Below are 14,687 nucleotides of genomic sequence, written 5' to 3'. Positions count from 1 at the left end.
GCAGTTTCCATAGGCAGCACCAGCATGTCACCATCACCTTCTCGGGACACAGTCTGGTCCCCCAGGTCCCCACCCGCTCCCACTCCTCTATGTCCTTGGTGGCTCTCTCCATATGTGGGGCAGGTGCATGGCAGGCAGATTGGTGTGGCTGCAGGGCAGGTCGGCCAGGCCAGCTCAGGGTGACCAGCACCACGGACAGCGCCCCAGCCTGCTACAGGCCCCTGCTCGCAGCCTTGAAGGGGCAGGTGATGACCCATCTGAGCACATCCTCCAAAGCAGCCTGTGCCCCGGGCCCTGCGTGGCTCCCCCTGTTGGGGCCAGCCTGTGGCTGGGACCATCACCTCTGAGCACGGGAAGTGGGCTCTCCTCCTGCAGGCCTGTTGGCGTAAGAAAGCATCTTAGATTTATTCTCATTGATGTTTCTGAAGCTAATATCATACTCTCTTTACCAAAAAATGACCTTTGTGGGGTTTTCTTTCCGTCGGCTCTGTTCCCAGGTGTCAAGACCTTCCTCTCACACCACTGCTATGAAGGGACAGTGTCGTTCCTGCCAGCCCAGCACACAGTGGGGTCTCCGAGGGACAGGAAGCCCTGCCGGGCAGGGTAAGCCCCTTCGTGTGTGCACCTCTATCACCAGGGACCTGGCGTTTGGGGTGAAGTGAGTGCATCTACCCTGGAGGTAGATGACGCCCATGTCTGACTTGGACATCTGGAAGGAGGGGGTGCATCTCGCCACTGCCCCGGGACATGGAAGTGCAGCTGCCATGCTGCTCTGTGCAGGGGCCCACAGGCAGGGCGTGGTGTGGTGTGGCCAGCCACATGTCTCGCATTCCAGTGGGGTCTGATAAGCCTCGTCACCAGTTCCTGGGGAGGGGTCCCCATTGTGGCATCTGACAGACAACAAACGCATGTGAGGAAGGAAAGACAAAACCACTTACAACTGTGCGTGGGCTGATACTGCTTGGGGCCTGCAGGGGAAGCCTGGCTGGAGGGACAGTGTCCCCAGCAGGAGATGGACAGTGTTGACCTTTGCCCACTGGAGCCCCACCTGCCAGGATCTGTAGTCTGGAAGCCCCTGGAGCTTGGAAAGTCCAAGTCAGAGCCCAACCTGAGCATCCATGGAAAGGGAGTGAGACAGCAGGAGTGTGGGGGCCTCTGAATGCTGGCTCCCTGGCTCCCTGGCCCATGTGGCGGGGCTGAGCGGGCAGGGCCAGGGCAGCTGCCCCAGGGCCTGGGGGGTGAGAAGAGGTGACCCTCGCAGGGAAGGGAGAAGCCCCTGTCCAGATGCAGGAGATGGGAGAGGGGCAGGTGGGTACCCCAAGTGGCCGCCCTGATGATGTGGGATTAGAGGGGGTGGGGCTTCCAGCTGGGCTGCGCTCCACCCAGGCAACAGGCACAAGTACCGCCCCAGGCTCGTGGTCTCTACCTGAGACGAGAGATTTCATCTCCCTTAAGTGGGGCACTCAGTGCCATCCATTCTCTTGGTTTATTTATATGTATTATATCCATATGAATTAATAAACAGTAATTTTTTACCTACTGCATCCTCACCCCCCAGTATAGTCAGTGGTAAGTTTAAAGCAAGGCCAGGTATAAATTTGGACTTTGCTGTTCTGTGGCCATGGGGCCGCCTGAGTGACTAGACTTTCTCTCTCTCAGGCTCTGTGTGCCTGAGGATGTGGAGGTGAATTGAATTTTTGAAAGATACTCCAGATCTTCCTTTCCTTTTACACCATTCACTCTCTATTTTTTTTTTTTTTAAACTGTGAAAAATAGCATGTATACAAAAAGTAATAATAACTTTCGAGGCACACTGTAACAGTTGCAGAACAGATTTCAGAATTTGGTTTGGGTTACAGTTCCACAGTTTCAGGTTTTTTCCTTCTAGCTGCTCCAAGACACTGGAGAAAGGAAATGTCAATATAATGATTCAGTACTCAGACTCATTTGTTAAATCCTATCTTCTCTGTTATAACTCCATCTTCTCCTTTGATTTTTCTCCTAGTCTTTAGGGGCACTTGGGCTCTGCTCATTCTACCTTTTTCTTGTTGGAAAGGTGTGTCAATAATATGGGATCGAGGGATGGACCTAGCTGATGTTTTGGAGAGGCTGGGCTCTCTAGATTTCAGGACTTATCTGGTCCAGGGACCCATCTGGAAGTTGTAGTGTTCTTTAGGATTGGCTGGAATGGTTTTGGTAGGGGTTTGGCAAGCTATGATAGGTAGCAATGCCTAACTGAAGCTTGTATAAGAGTGACCACCAGAGTAGCCTCTCGACTCTATTTGGACTCTCTCAGCCACTGATACCTTATGTTGTTACATTTTTCCCCTTTTGGTCAGGAAGGCATCATCGATTCCACAGTGTGAGGAACAGGCTCATCCCTGGGAGTCATGTCCCACATTGGCTGGGAGACTTTCACCCCTGGATGTCATGTCCCATGTAGTGGGGAGGGCAATGATTTTACTTGCAGAGTTGGAAGCCATTCACTCTTAAGACCAGCCACCCCTTGAGTTCCTTCCTTCTTTTCACGAAGAATTTGCAACCCTAAAATGAAAATATCTAGAGGCAGATGCTGCTTTATCCATTGCATCCTTGAAGTCAGTGATTGAGGAGCTGATTTTGCCAGGGAAATGCACATCCTGTTTGACAGTGTGACTCCAGTGGTACCCAAGACCACAGATGTGTTCCAGATGGATGGCTGACTCCTGGTAACTGGGCTGAGCTGCTTATCTGCTAGCCATTGCCTTGTTATCTGAAAGTAAAGTAGTTCTTATTCCAGGGAATGCATCGGTGGAGCTCGGTCCCCTGGTCCTCGGGTCCAGTTAGTGCCATGCCACCACAGGGCAACACAGATATGACTCCACTGTGACAGCACAAGTGTCCTCATGTCATACTTTTTACTTTTTATAATGTTTACACATTTTAAAGAACATGTGGATAAAAGTAGATTTACTTTTGAGAATTCAAATTAATAAGCAGAAAAAACTTTCAGTGAAGCCTTTGCAGTTGAGCTTTTTGTTACGAAAAGAAAGTGTTTTTACGTGCTAAGTGTATGTGTTTCATTGTTAAATATACATACTAGAGGGAAGGTTATCCTGCTCTTGTCTTTCAGGTGCTTTGTTTGCAGGCAAAGCAAGCAACAGCTGGAGGAAGAGCAGAAAAAATCATTATACGGCTTAGACAACTCTGGTAATTTCTTTAAAGCAGACTCAATACTCTAATGGGATGATTTAGAATGTTAAAACGTCTGCAGTTTTTCTGTGCACTGCCTCTTCTTGCTGTCCTTTTCTTTTTTCTCTGTTGTGCTGCCATCTGAGTTCGTCAGCCCCACACAGACCTCCAGGGATAGTGGATGTGAAAACTTCCAGGGGCTCCACAGTCCTTTGATTTTCGGTCGTGGCGCGTGTGGAGGGCTCCTCCGCTCTGCTGTAGGCCGGGTCGGCAGCCGCCCCTCCCCCCAGCCCCGCAGCCCTGTCTGTGCAGCACAACAGCAGCCAGAGAAAACACGAAGGGGGACAGGGCGTGTGCCGATAAAACCTTCATGCGCAGGCCTCGCTGTTTAAATCTCATATAATTTTCACTTCACAAATTATTCTTCCTTTGCTATTTCTCAGCTACCTAAAAGTGTGAAAAACACTCTTAGCCCATGGGCCTCCTGAAACAAGCAGCAGACCCTGGTGCTGACCCCTGTTGTCCGTCACTGCCCAGCAGTCACCCTGTGAGGCGGGCAGGGAAGGGGTGGCCTCAGGGTACTCCAAGGCAGCGCAGAACCTCCGCAGGTGGATGGCAGATAGTTTGTCCTCAATGCGCAGCAGCCCACGGGAAGCCCTGAGAGGCTTAGCTGCTCCTTTAGGGCGCGGGGTCCAAGCCTGCTGCCCGGGCACTGGCGCCCACTCCCCGTGGCTTCTCTTCCCTGCAGAGGAGGTGGAGGAGTGGAAGGTGGTCTGCGGGAAGTTCCTGGCCATCAACGCCACCAACATGTCCTGCGCCTGCCCCCGGAGTCCCCAAGGCCTGTCCCCAGCTGCACACCTGGGGGATGGCTCCTCGGACCTTGTCCTCATCCGGAAGTGCTCCAGGTTCAATTTCCTGAGGTTTCTCGTCAGGCACACCAACCAGTGTGACCAGGTAAACAGGTGTCCTTCCCGTGGCCACTGGGGCCGGGGCCCACGTGCAGCCCGTCCTGACTGCCCGTGAGGGGCCCTGGCCTGCACAGAGGGGGAGGAGAGCAGGGCTTTCTGTTGGGTTTTGTTTTTTCCATTTCACTGGTTTTGAACTCTTGGTCATGGTCTCTCCTTGTAAAATTTAATGTAAATTATACATCTTTGAGCACAGAAACTATAAGGTGTGAATTTATGCGTTGCTCTCTCTGTTGTTTCTCTTTTATTTAAAAGCCAAACAAATTGATTCAGTGAAACTTTATATTGTTCTCGAAGGACAGTTGAAATTAAATCTTTAGTTGTGAATGTAATTGATGTCACTGAATTGTGAACTTGAGAATGTTTAAAATGTATGTGTGTGTGTGTATATATATATAAATTAAATCTAAAAACTTTAAGATAAAATAAAATAAAGCCTTCAGGCTCCCAGGCATATGTTCTGCTCAGGCACTTCCACAAGCCCTTCCAGAGCCCCAGGTGCTGTTGTCATTAATGTAAAGGAAGAATTTTTTTCAGTCTAATAACACCAAGAGAGCTGGTTGATTTTATTTTTTTATTTAAATTAGATGTAAGATCTGGTGCAATATTATCTTTAAATCGCATTTGTTAAAACAACAGCAGGAAATTCTGCAAATCACTGAATTAGCTACCAGACTTCTTTAAAAAGTTGTTTGTAGATGAGTTGTGGGTTCAAAAAGTATTAAAAGCCATTTAGATACATACCTGGGAGGTTAGGCGCTTTGCTTCCTAATTGCTAAGTCAGCAGGAATTAGCTCAGAGGCACTGTGTGGATGGCACATTCCCCAGGAGGCAAGGTGGAGACAGCATCCTGTGAGGACTGAGCGACTAGCCCTTGGGACATCCCCCCTCCACCCTCCTGGACAGTGTTCTAAAGCACCTAATGTTCCCTTTTGCTGTCTCCTGGCAGTTCGACTTCACTTTTGTTGAAGTTTATCGTGTGAAGAGATTCCAGTTCACGTCAAAGTCCCTAGAAGATGAGGACAGTGACCTCCAGGATGGTGGAAAGAAGCGGCTTGGGCAGATCTGCAGCGACCGGCCACCCTGCTGCTGCTCCATGCCCAGCAGCTCCTGGAACTGTGACGGGGAGGTGCTCAGCAGCAGTGCCATCGAGGTCAGGTGGGTGGCACGCCAGTCCACGTCCACGAGTGCACCCGTCTCCTGGTCGGATGAGGCGACGGCCTCCTGATTTGGGGGAGATGCTAGTGGGGCACGTGGTCACTCGGTGTGTGTGTGGTCCTGCAGAAAGCTGTCGTTGCTGCGGAAGCCTCTCTGACTTGACTTCTCTGCCCATTGCCAGTACTGGCCTCTCCACCCTGGCATTCTCTCCTTCTCCTAACTGACTCAAACAGACAACCCCGGCTAAGTCCTGGGCTCCATGAGCCCTGCGGGAGACCATCCTGGCCCTCACAGAGCCCTATCCCCAGGGGCAGCCCCAGGGCTGAGTGCAGGGAGGGGCCTGCGGTCCCCGGGACCAGGAGGCGCACCCTGAGGTTAGCTGGGAGATGGACAGGGAGGGCAGCAGGTGCCTGGCTCGTGGAGGCCGCCCTGGCCAGGGAAGCCCAGGGAGCTGAGTGCGGCAGGCAGGGGCACCTGCAGAGGTCCCTCCTCGTGCCTGGATGCAGCGGCCCAGGAGACACTCCTCACTAGCTCGCTGGGTGGGCGCTAAAGCCAATATTGGCCAGCTCCTGGGGGACAGGGTAGAGCCCCCAAGTGCCCGGCCAGGTTCAGCAGAACTGTGTCCAGCCCACCCGGCCTGCAGCTTCCTGCCCAAGTCCAGTCCTCCAAGCAGGCTGGGCCGAGCCTGAGGGGCAGTGTTCTTCCCAGCCTGGCAGGGTCCTGTGCGTTTGGTATTGGAATTCAGTAAAGCAAGGGACCATATTACATAGCCAGGTGAAATACAGGTTCTAGGAAAATTGTCTTCTACTAGAATCTAAGGTCACTGATTGGGAAAGACAGGTTACAAGCAAGTTGGTAAATTGTAGGGAGTTAGAAAATTCTAGAAGGACGCCAGCCTGGTTACTTTGCAGATGTCTTAGAGTCTCGGTGCACTTTAATGAAATGGAGCCTCACTGACAATGCCTCAGGGTGTGGATTAGGTGAGGAAGTTGGCGAGAAAGTGAGTCCGTGGCCTGTGCGCATCCCCAGAGGTGGGTGCAGGGCGGCCCCTCAGACGGGCCAGCCACGGAGCCTAGGACAGCGGTCTCGTGACCCCCCTGGAAGTGATCTGTTCAGCCGCCAGGTGCTCGTCCCAGCTGCGGCTCGAAGAGGCTCTGCCGTCAGCTACCAGATGGCTCACGCAGAGGTGGGGGCAAGGGAGCTTGGGCCAGCACAGTGGCTGCCCGGCACCATCTGAGGAGGCAGGCGGTCAGAGGGCCCAGCAGAACCAGTGAGTGTCTCGGACATGGAGGGCACTGGGTTTCCATCCATTTGTTTCACAGCCTAAGGAAATGGGGTTATCTGTTATGCTGGCTTTCATATTTGCTAACAAAATAGGGTGCTGTGAAAATTGGGAGGATATTCTTTTATGAAATATTTCCTACATATTGGTGCAGTACCTAGGCCAGGGAATGTCATAATTGTGGGTGTTCTATTACTAGAATGTTTCTCATGAATTTGCTGTCATGAACGCAAGACGGAGGCTCTGCGGGCAGGACTCAAGGGCCCCTGTGACCTCTGGGCCCCTCTGGGCTTACATCCCACAGCTGGTTGCTGTAGAAGGTCAGACCCCGGACGGGTCCTTAGCCTCCCTCAGCCACCTGGGCGGGGTCCCCCCCTGAGGTCTGGCCACCTGCTCCGCCACCAGCTCTGGTCGGCGTCTAGGCCCACTGAAGGCTCTGCTTGCGTCTGTGGACTCCACGTACTCACAGCTGACATGCAGGGAGCGGCCCTGTGCCGAATCCTCTCCCTGCCCCGCAGCCTCGGATTTGCTTGCTCTGGGTTACTACTGAGGAAACAAAGCCACGCGGTCCTCTGCAGCCACTGGAGGTGTTGGAATTGGCCCTGGGCTGGCTCACGTCCCGGGTCTTCTCCACTTGGCCATGGATCGCCTTTGCTCTCCCAGGGCAGCCCCCAAGTGACCCCGACTCTTCCATCGTGGACAAGCCTGTGCCCCCGACCTTGACCAGGTGTGGGCGGGCTCGTGGTGGCGGTCAGTGGAAGGACACACAGGTCTCACCATGCGGCCATTTGTCTCCACAGGGTCCACTGCCAGTTGGTTCACCTCTTTGCTCGAGGAATCGAGGAGAATCCTAAGCAGGAGCCACTCAGCTGAGACACCACTGCCCGTTGTCCACCTTCTTGCCAAGCTTGGGGAAGCGTGAAAATTATTTAAGACAGTTACTGCTGACCAATTATGTTGATGTATACATTCAAATTTAGAAATTTATTTTTGATAGTTAAATCTGGATTTGAGAAAAAATATCTTTTGTCAACAATTTTGTGTACATCTTTGGCAGTTTAAGTTCTATGTAAATCCTTGGACGGCATTTTGCAGAGCTCATTCTCAGCCAACAGCACACGTTGATTTGGGGGCATTGGCTTTGTAGATTTTAACCATGCCCACAGTGCAGGTTTTCAAAGTCCCAATTTAGTGGCTCTCTTGCAGCAATTTTAGGAACATTATAATATGAGTAGTTTCCTCTGAAGTCATTCCCTTTGGACATGAGATAGCTGCCAGGTCACCCCGATCAGCTTTGCAGGACTTATTCTGTAGTTGTTTGTGATAAGGGTTTGGAAGGTCACAGTTCTCTCGGCCTTCGTTCTCCCTTCCTGTGATTCAGGACCAGAATGCTGCTGCTGTGTCTTCAGTGCACTGTGCAGCTCCAGTGCATTACAGCCCTGCTCTAGTGCCACCTCACAAGGGGGGGGCTGCGTCAGTGAGGAGAAGGGCCCTAAGCCTAGCAGTTCTCTCAGACCCAGCTCTGGCTTCAGCCCAGCAGTGTTCCCAAGGCAAGCCCTGTCCACGCAGGTGGTCGGCTCCAGCCCTGAGAGCAGGCAGAGGGGCTGTTTGTCAAGCACTGGCAAGTTGAACTGTTTTAAATTTAAAATATGGGTACTTTGTAGCAATACAAAGTAGGTAATATAGTTAGAACTATATGGACGAATGGAGAGAAGCTGGCATTCAGTAGGTGAAAAATTCACTCTAGAAATGCTGTTATTTTCCAAACCAAATGAGAGCTCCCCCACCCCCTGCAGTGGCCACTCCTCAGAGTCCAGTGTGGGTGGCCGGGTGCAGGCTTGATGTCTGCACAAACAGTCTAGATATCTGTTTTTCTTATCATCATACTTATTTCTACATATTTATTGAGCACCTTGTCCTCTTACACCAGAAGATTGTAAATGGTGGCCTTGTTGTTTGTGTCCTCTAAACCAAGAGCGCGTGCTCTCTGCCTGCTGGAGCACACAAGCGGGCCACGCCGGAGTTCTTTCCCTGAAGGCCTTCCTCCGAAATCCCATCCTTTCCAATTTGTGTTGGTTACATGGTTGTCTAAGTTTTATGCATATTGGTAGATCTGATAAAATATGTTTAAAATACAGAAGATGCAGCTGAAACTTTCATTTGCAATGAGAGGAAACCCATGGCTTGGTTGTTATGGAATGCTCTTTTAGCAACTGCTGCAGGATCCCAAAGGAGCGGGGCATCCCATGGATTCAGGTAGCCAGTTAGCATTTAATGGGCATCATCTGTTTTTTGAATCCTCTTATAGCAATTTAATAGCTTGAAGTTTACATGAACTTGCCTCTTTCACCATGTGGTCCATCGAGGCAGATGAGAAGGCAGCTTAAAGGGATTTTTATGGGGCCACGTCACTAGAGGTGATTGTGGGTATCGAATGGTTTAATAATTGGCATTTGAACAAAAAGTCTGGACAGGAAGATGAGACCATGCCTGGCCATCTCCATCCTCAGCACTCAGCCCCCAGTGTGAGCCTGGCCCCCTTTAAACATGGACTGCGATGCCTGTCCCCACACTGGGGACACCACGTGTTGCAGGGCCTGGAGCTCCTGGCAGGGGTCATGCTCATAGAGGTGCCTGCAGGAGGCTGAGCAGGTGCCAAGCCCATCACCATTGCCCCTGACAAATGTCCCCAGTTCCCTGGGGTGGCCTAAGGTCCACTGCCAGTTTAAAGCACTGGCCCATGCCAGAAGAGTGGGCGCTCTGCCCTGTTGCCAGCCTGGGAGGAGTCAGTGACATTTGCCAGCCACCCACTGGCATTCAAAACAGCAGCCCTGGGGACTGCTCTTGGGGTGCTGTGTGACTCCAGTTGTGTGAGTACCCTGATAATCCTTCCCCGATTGGAGGTCACCCTTAAGCAGTCCCTCATTAAAGGTTCTGGTTTTCATGAAGCCTTTTAGCTGGAACAACCCCCTACTCCAGGAGTTTTAAGAAAGAAAAAAAAAAATCAAAAGCAAATAAATGATGGTTAGATAGTGAAAATTTAGGATCATTTAAATGAGTTATCTAGGTTTTAACTTCCTTTGTGGCTCATTGGTGCAAAAAAAAAGAAGTAAAGGCAGCAGTTATGCTCTGTAACTTATTCTTGGTTATTCTCACGAGGAATTAAGTGCAGCAGAAGCAGTCCTGCTTCTCAATAGGCAAAGTTTTGACTTTGTTCTTTAAAACAATCTCGTGTGACTGGGAAGTATTGATGGTTGCTAACTTTCCTTCTAGTCTTGCTGGTTTCAAGATTAGATAATGACGTATCTGATCTGATATGTTTGAAAAGACAAAAATAAAGTTACTTTGAGCAGAATTTGGCTTTTTTTCCTGTTCTTTTATGAATTGCTGCCATTTTCAAAGCAGAGTATTTTTATGAAAACATACATGTATACTTTAATGAATAAGACTGAAATGGCAGTCTTATCCTCCAGGATAACCTTTGAACTCTGTTTGGAATCTCTCATTTTTCACAGTAGCTGAAAGGTGGAAGCAACCCAAATGTCCATCAGCAGATGAATGGGTTGACCAGATTTGGGCTCTGCAGGCAGCGGGATATCATGCAGCCATCAAAAGGGAGGAAATTCGGATGCACGCCACAGCCTGGATGAGCCTTGGAAACATGCTGTGCAAGAGAAGCAGACGTGGAAGGACAATTATTGCATGATTTCCACATATATGTTGTATGATTCCACTTAGGTCTCACTATATAAATAAAGAATAAGCCATTGCTAGAGGCAGAGAGGAGAGCAGGGGCGATCTGGGGCTGGGGAGGGGGAGTGGAGAGGTGGCTCCAGGGAGCAGAGGTTTGCTCTCGGGTGGCAGTGATGGTAGTGCTTTGTAGGTGGAACCAACACCATGCCGTATGCTTGAAAACTGGAAATTTTGTGTTCTGTATGTTCCCACAATAAATTTCCTTAAAAAATGAATAAAACGAACTATGTCCCACCCACCCATGCCGAGAAGTGGAACACTGCCCCCAGAGCCCCCGTGTTGACCGAATCCCTCTGCTGCCCATGGGAGGTTGCAGCATCTTGTAACATGAGACCCTCACTCCTCTGCTTCTTCCCGACAGCCGTCGTCTCCCACGGCACAGTGTTTCCTTTTACAGGTTTTGACTTGCTCTAGAAGGCCTCGTCCCTGTGCCATTGGCTGTCACTTGTTTCTTAGCGTGTTTTGGAATTTGCACATGTCGATGCACACAGCTGCGGTTCTTCCTTCCCCAGCCACACACCTCCCCTCGTGTTCCTGAGAACAGCCTCCTCACCCACGCTGCACGGGGCATGTGTGAGGCTTCCAGGTGAGTGCTCTAGACCCGGGCTGCCACACCCTCCGTCCACCTCCAGCTCAGGGTGTGTGCCCACGGTGGGCCCCAGTTCTTTCACTTCACATCTTTGCAGGCATTTACCTGATTTTTAATAGTTCTATTACGATGAGCTGTGAAGTGGTATCTCATGATTCCAATTTGTGTTTCCTAAAAACTGATGAACTGGACATCTTTGCATTTGCTTAAGGCCCATTTGTGAAGTTTTTTTTCTTCCCATTTTTTTCTATTGTTTTGTCTTTATGCTCATTGAGCAAAGGATTATTTTCAATACGAACCCTTTGTCAGTTATGTTTGATGCAAATATCTTCTTCATTTTGTAAGATGTCTTTTCACTCTTTAACTTTTTTTATTAATTAAAAAAATTAACAAACAAAACATTAAGATATCATTCCATTCTACATATACAATCAGTAATTCTTAATATCATCACATAGTTGCATATTCATCATTTCTTAGAACATTTGCATCGATTTAGAAAAAGAAATAAAACGATAACAGAGAAAAAAAAAGATTATACATACCATACCCCTTACCCCTCGCTTTCATTTACCACTAGCATTTCAAACTAAATTTATTTTAACATTTGTTCCCCCTATTAATTATTTTTATTCCATATGTTTTACTCTTCTATTGATATAGTAGCTAAAAGGAACATCAGACACAAGGTTTTCACATTCACAGAGTCTCATTGTGAAAGCTATATCATTGTTCAATCATCATCAAGAAACATGGCTACTGGAACACAGCACTACATTTTCAGGCAATTCCCTCCAGCCTCTCCACTACATCTTGAACAACAAGGTGATATCTACTTAATGCCTAAGAATAACCTCCAGGATAACCTCTCAACTCTGTTTGGAATCTCTCAGTCATTGACAGTCTCATTTCACTCTTCCCCCTTTGGTCGAGAAGGTTCTCTAAATCCCTTGATGTTAATTCTCAGCTCATTCTAGGGTTTTTCTCAGTCCCTTGATGCTGAGTCTCAGCTCATTCCGGGATCTCTGTCCCACATTGCCAGGAAGGTCCACATCCCTGGGAGTCATTGCAGAGAGGGGGAGGGTGGTGAGACTGCTCATCATATTGGCTGAAGAGAGAGGCCACATCTGAGCAACAAAAGAGGCTCTCTTGGGGGTGACTCTTAGGCCTAAATTTTAAGTAGACTTGACCTATCCTTTGTGAGGTTAAGTTTCATATGAAAAAACCCCAAGACTGGGGCTCAGCCTATAGCTTTGGTTGTCCACACTGCTTGTGAGAATATCAAGAATTCAACCTGGGGAAGCTGAATTTCTCCCCACTCTCACCATTCCCCGAAGGGGGCTTGCAAATACCTTTCCAGTCACTGATCAAATCACTCTGGGATTCATCGGGGCATCACTCTGGACAAACCAACAAAATCTCATGTCCTACCTGAGATTCCAAATACTTATGACATTCAATCAAACTATCTACATGAGTTATATTAGGAAATGCTCTAGTCAAAATCTAAATTTTGTAACAAACATTTTTTGCTTTAGTTTCACATGTAAGGTGACATTTTAAAGTATTAATTATCATCTATTTTCAGCACCCTGCAATAATGACATTCCTTTGTTCTTCCTCATGCAAAAACATTTTTAAAATTTGTACATTGTACATTTCACTATTATTATACACTCTAGGCATTCCTAGATCATACCATCTCAGTCTTTATCATCTATCTTTCTTTCTGATTTCATTTATGTCCCCAGCTCTCCTCCCTCTATCATTCTCACATGCAGCTTCATTCAGTGTTTTAACATAATTACATTACAGTTAGGTAATATTGTGCTGTCCATTTCTGAGTTTTTATATTCAGTCCTGTTGCACAATCTGTATCCCTTCAGCTCCAATTACCCAATATCTCACCCTATTTCTATCTCCTGATGGTCTCTGTTACCAAGGAAATATTCCAAGTTTATTCACTAATGTCAGTTCATATCAGTGAGACCATACAGTATTTGTCCTTTTGTTTCTGGCTAATCTCACTCAGTGTAATGTCCTTAAAGTCCATTCATGTTGTTATATACTTCATAACTTTGTTCTGTCTTACAGCTGCATAATATTCCATCTTATGTAAATGTCATAGTTTGTTTAGTCAACTGTCTGTTGATGGACATTTTGGCTGTTTCCATCCCTTGGTAATTGTTAATAATGCTGCTGTAAACATTGGTGTGTAAATGTCCATTTGTGTCCTTGGCCTCGTGTCCTTTGAGTAGAGACAGCATATAGATGGGTCCTGTTTTTTAATCCATTCTGCCAGACTATGTCTTTTGATTGGAGAGTTTAATCCATTAACATTCAGTGTTATTACTGCATGGGTAGTACTTTCTTCTACTATTTTGCCTTCTGGATTTTATATGTCATAACTAATTTTCCTTCTTTTTACCTTTACTCATAGTCTTCCTTTCTACACTCTTCTCCACACCTCTCTCTTCTGTCTTCGTATCTGACTCTAGTGCTCCCTTCAGTATTTCTTGCAGAGCTGGTCTCTTGGTCACAAATTCTCTCAGTGATTTTTTGTCTAAAAATGTTTTAATTTCTCCCTCATTTTTGAAGGACAGTTTTGCTGGATATAGAATTCTTGGTTGGCAGTTTTTCTCTTTTAATAATTTAAATATATTATCCCACTGTCTTCTCGCCTCCATGGTGTCTGCTGAGAGATCTGAGCATAATCTTATTGGACTTCCCTTGTATGTGATGGATTGTTTTTCTCTTGCTGCTTTCAAGATCCTCTCTTTCTCTTTGACCTCTGACATTCTTATTATTAAATGTCTTGGAGTATGTCTATTTGGATCTATTCTCTTTGGGGTACGCTGCACTTCTTGGATCTGTAATTTTGAGTCTTTCATAAGAGTTGGGAAATTTTCAGTGATAACTTCCTCCCTTAGTTTTTCTCCTCCTTTTCCCTTCTCTTCTCCTTCTGGGATACCCACAACACGTATATTTGTGCGCTTCATATTGTCTTTCAATTCCCTGAGTCCCTGCTCATATTTTTCCATTTTTTTTCCTATAGTTTCTGTTTCTTGTCAGATTTCAGATGTTCCGTCCTCCAGTTTTGAAATCCTATGTTCTGTCTCTCAAAATCTACCATTGTAGGTTTCCATTTTTTTTATTAATTAAAGAAAAAAAAGAGAAATTAACACAACATTTAGAAATCATTCCATTCTACATATGCAATCAGTAATTCTTAACATCATCACATAGATGCATGATCATCATTTCTTCCATTGTTTTTTCATCTCTTCTACTGTGTCTTTCATTCCCATAAGTTCTGTGATTTGTTTTTTCAGACTTTCAGTTTCTTCTTTTTGTTCTTTCCTTGCCTTCTTTATATCCTCCCTCAATTCATTGATTTGGTTTTTGATGAAGTTTTCCATGTCTGTTCGTACATTCTGAATTAATTGTTTCAGCTCCTGTATGTCATTTGAATTGTTGGTTTGTTCCTTTGACTGGGCCATAGCTTCAATTTTCCTAGTGTGATTTGTTATTTTTTGTTGATGTCTAGGCATTTAATTACCTTAATTACTTTATTCGGGAGATTGCTTTCACTTGTTTTATCTAGGGTTTCCTTGCTGGATGAATTTGTTGTCTGTCTGTTCTTTGACATTCCGTTCAGCTTTATCTGGACCTTTAGCTTAAGTTTTGTTTAACAGAGGAGAATTTTTCAGTTCTTGTTTTCTTGTTTCTTGCCCTGCTTGTGTGGTGCCTTCCCCCTCCCCCCACACTT

General features: G+C 47.2%; 1 protein-coding gene across 3 annotated transcripts in view; it reads left to right on the top strand.

Moving 5' to 3' along the window:
• The window catches only part of CERK (ceramide kinase), a 52,385-nt gene extending 41,148 nt beyond the window's left edge, over window positions 1-11,237 (top strand). For 2 of the 3 annotated variants that reach the window (XM_077169198.1, XM_077169199.1), the window contains exons 9-13: window positions 498-603; window positions 3,113-3,189; window positions 3,920-4,125; window positions 5,086-5,294; window positions 7,377-9,931. In XM_077169198.1, coding sequence (XP_077025313.1) covers window positions 498-603; window positions 3,113-3,189; window positions 3,920-4,125; window positions 5,086-5,294; window positions 7,377-7,449 — 671 coding nt within the window. In that variant the 3' untranslated portion in view covers window positions 7,450-9,931. Of the gene's footprint in view, window positions 1-497; window positions 604-3,112; window positions 3,190-3,919; window positions 4,126-5,085; window positions 5,295-7,376; window positions 9,932-10,094 lie in introns of those variants that run through there. The other variant, XR_013179363.1, reaches the window with a different exon arrangement.
• The last annotated feature ends 3,450 nt before the right edge of the window (window positions 11,238-14,687 follow it).

This window comes from Tamandua tetradactyla, chromosome 7 (assembly GCF_023851605.1).
Source record: "Tamandua tetradactyla isolate mTamTet1 chromosome 7, mTamTet1.pri, whole genome shotgun sequence".
NCBI lineage: Eukaryota > Metazoa > Chordata > Mammalia > Pilosa > Myrmecophagidae > Tamandua > Tamandua tetradactyla.
Note: the sequence above shows the minus strand (reverse complement) of the source record. Positions and strands in the feature narration are given on the sequence as shown.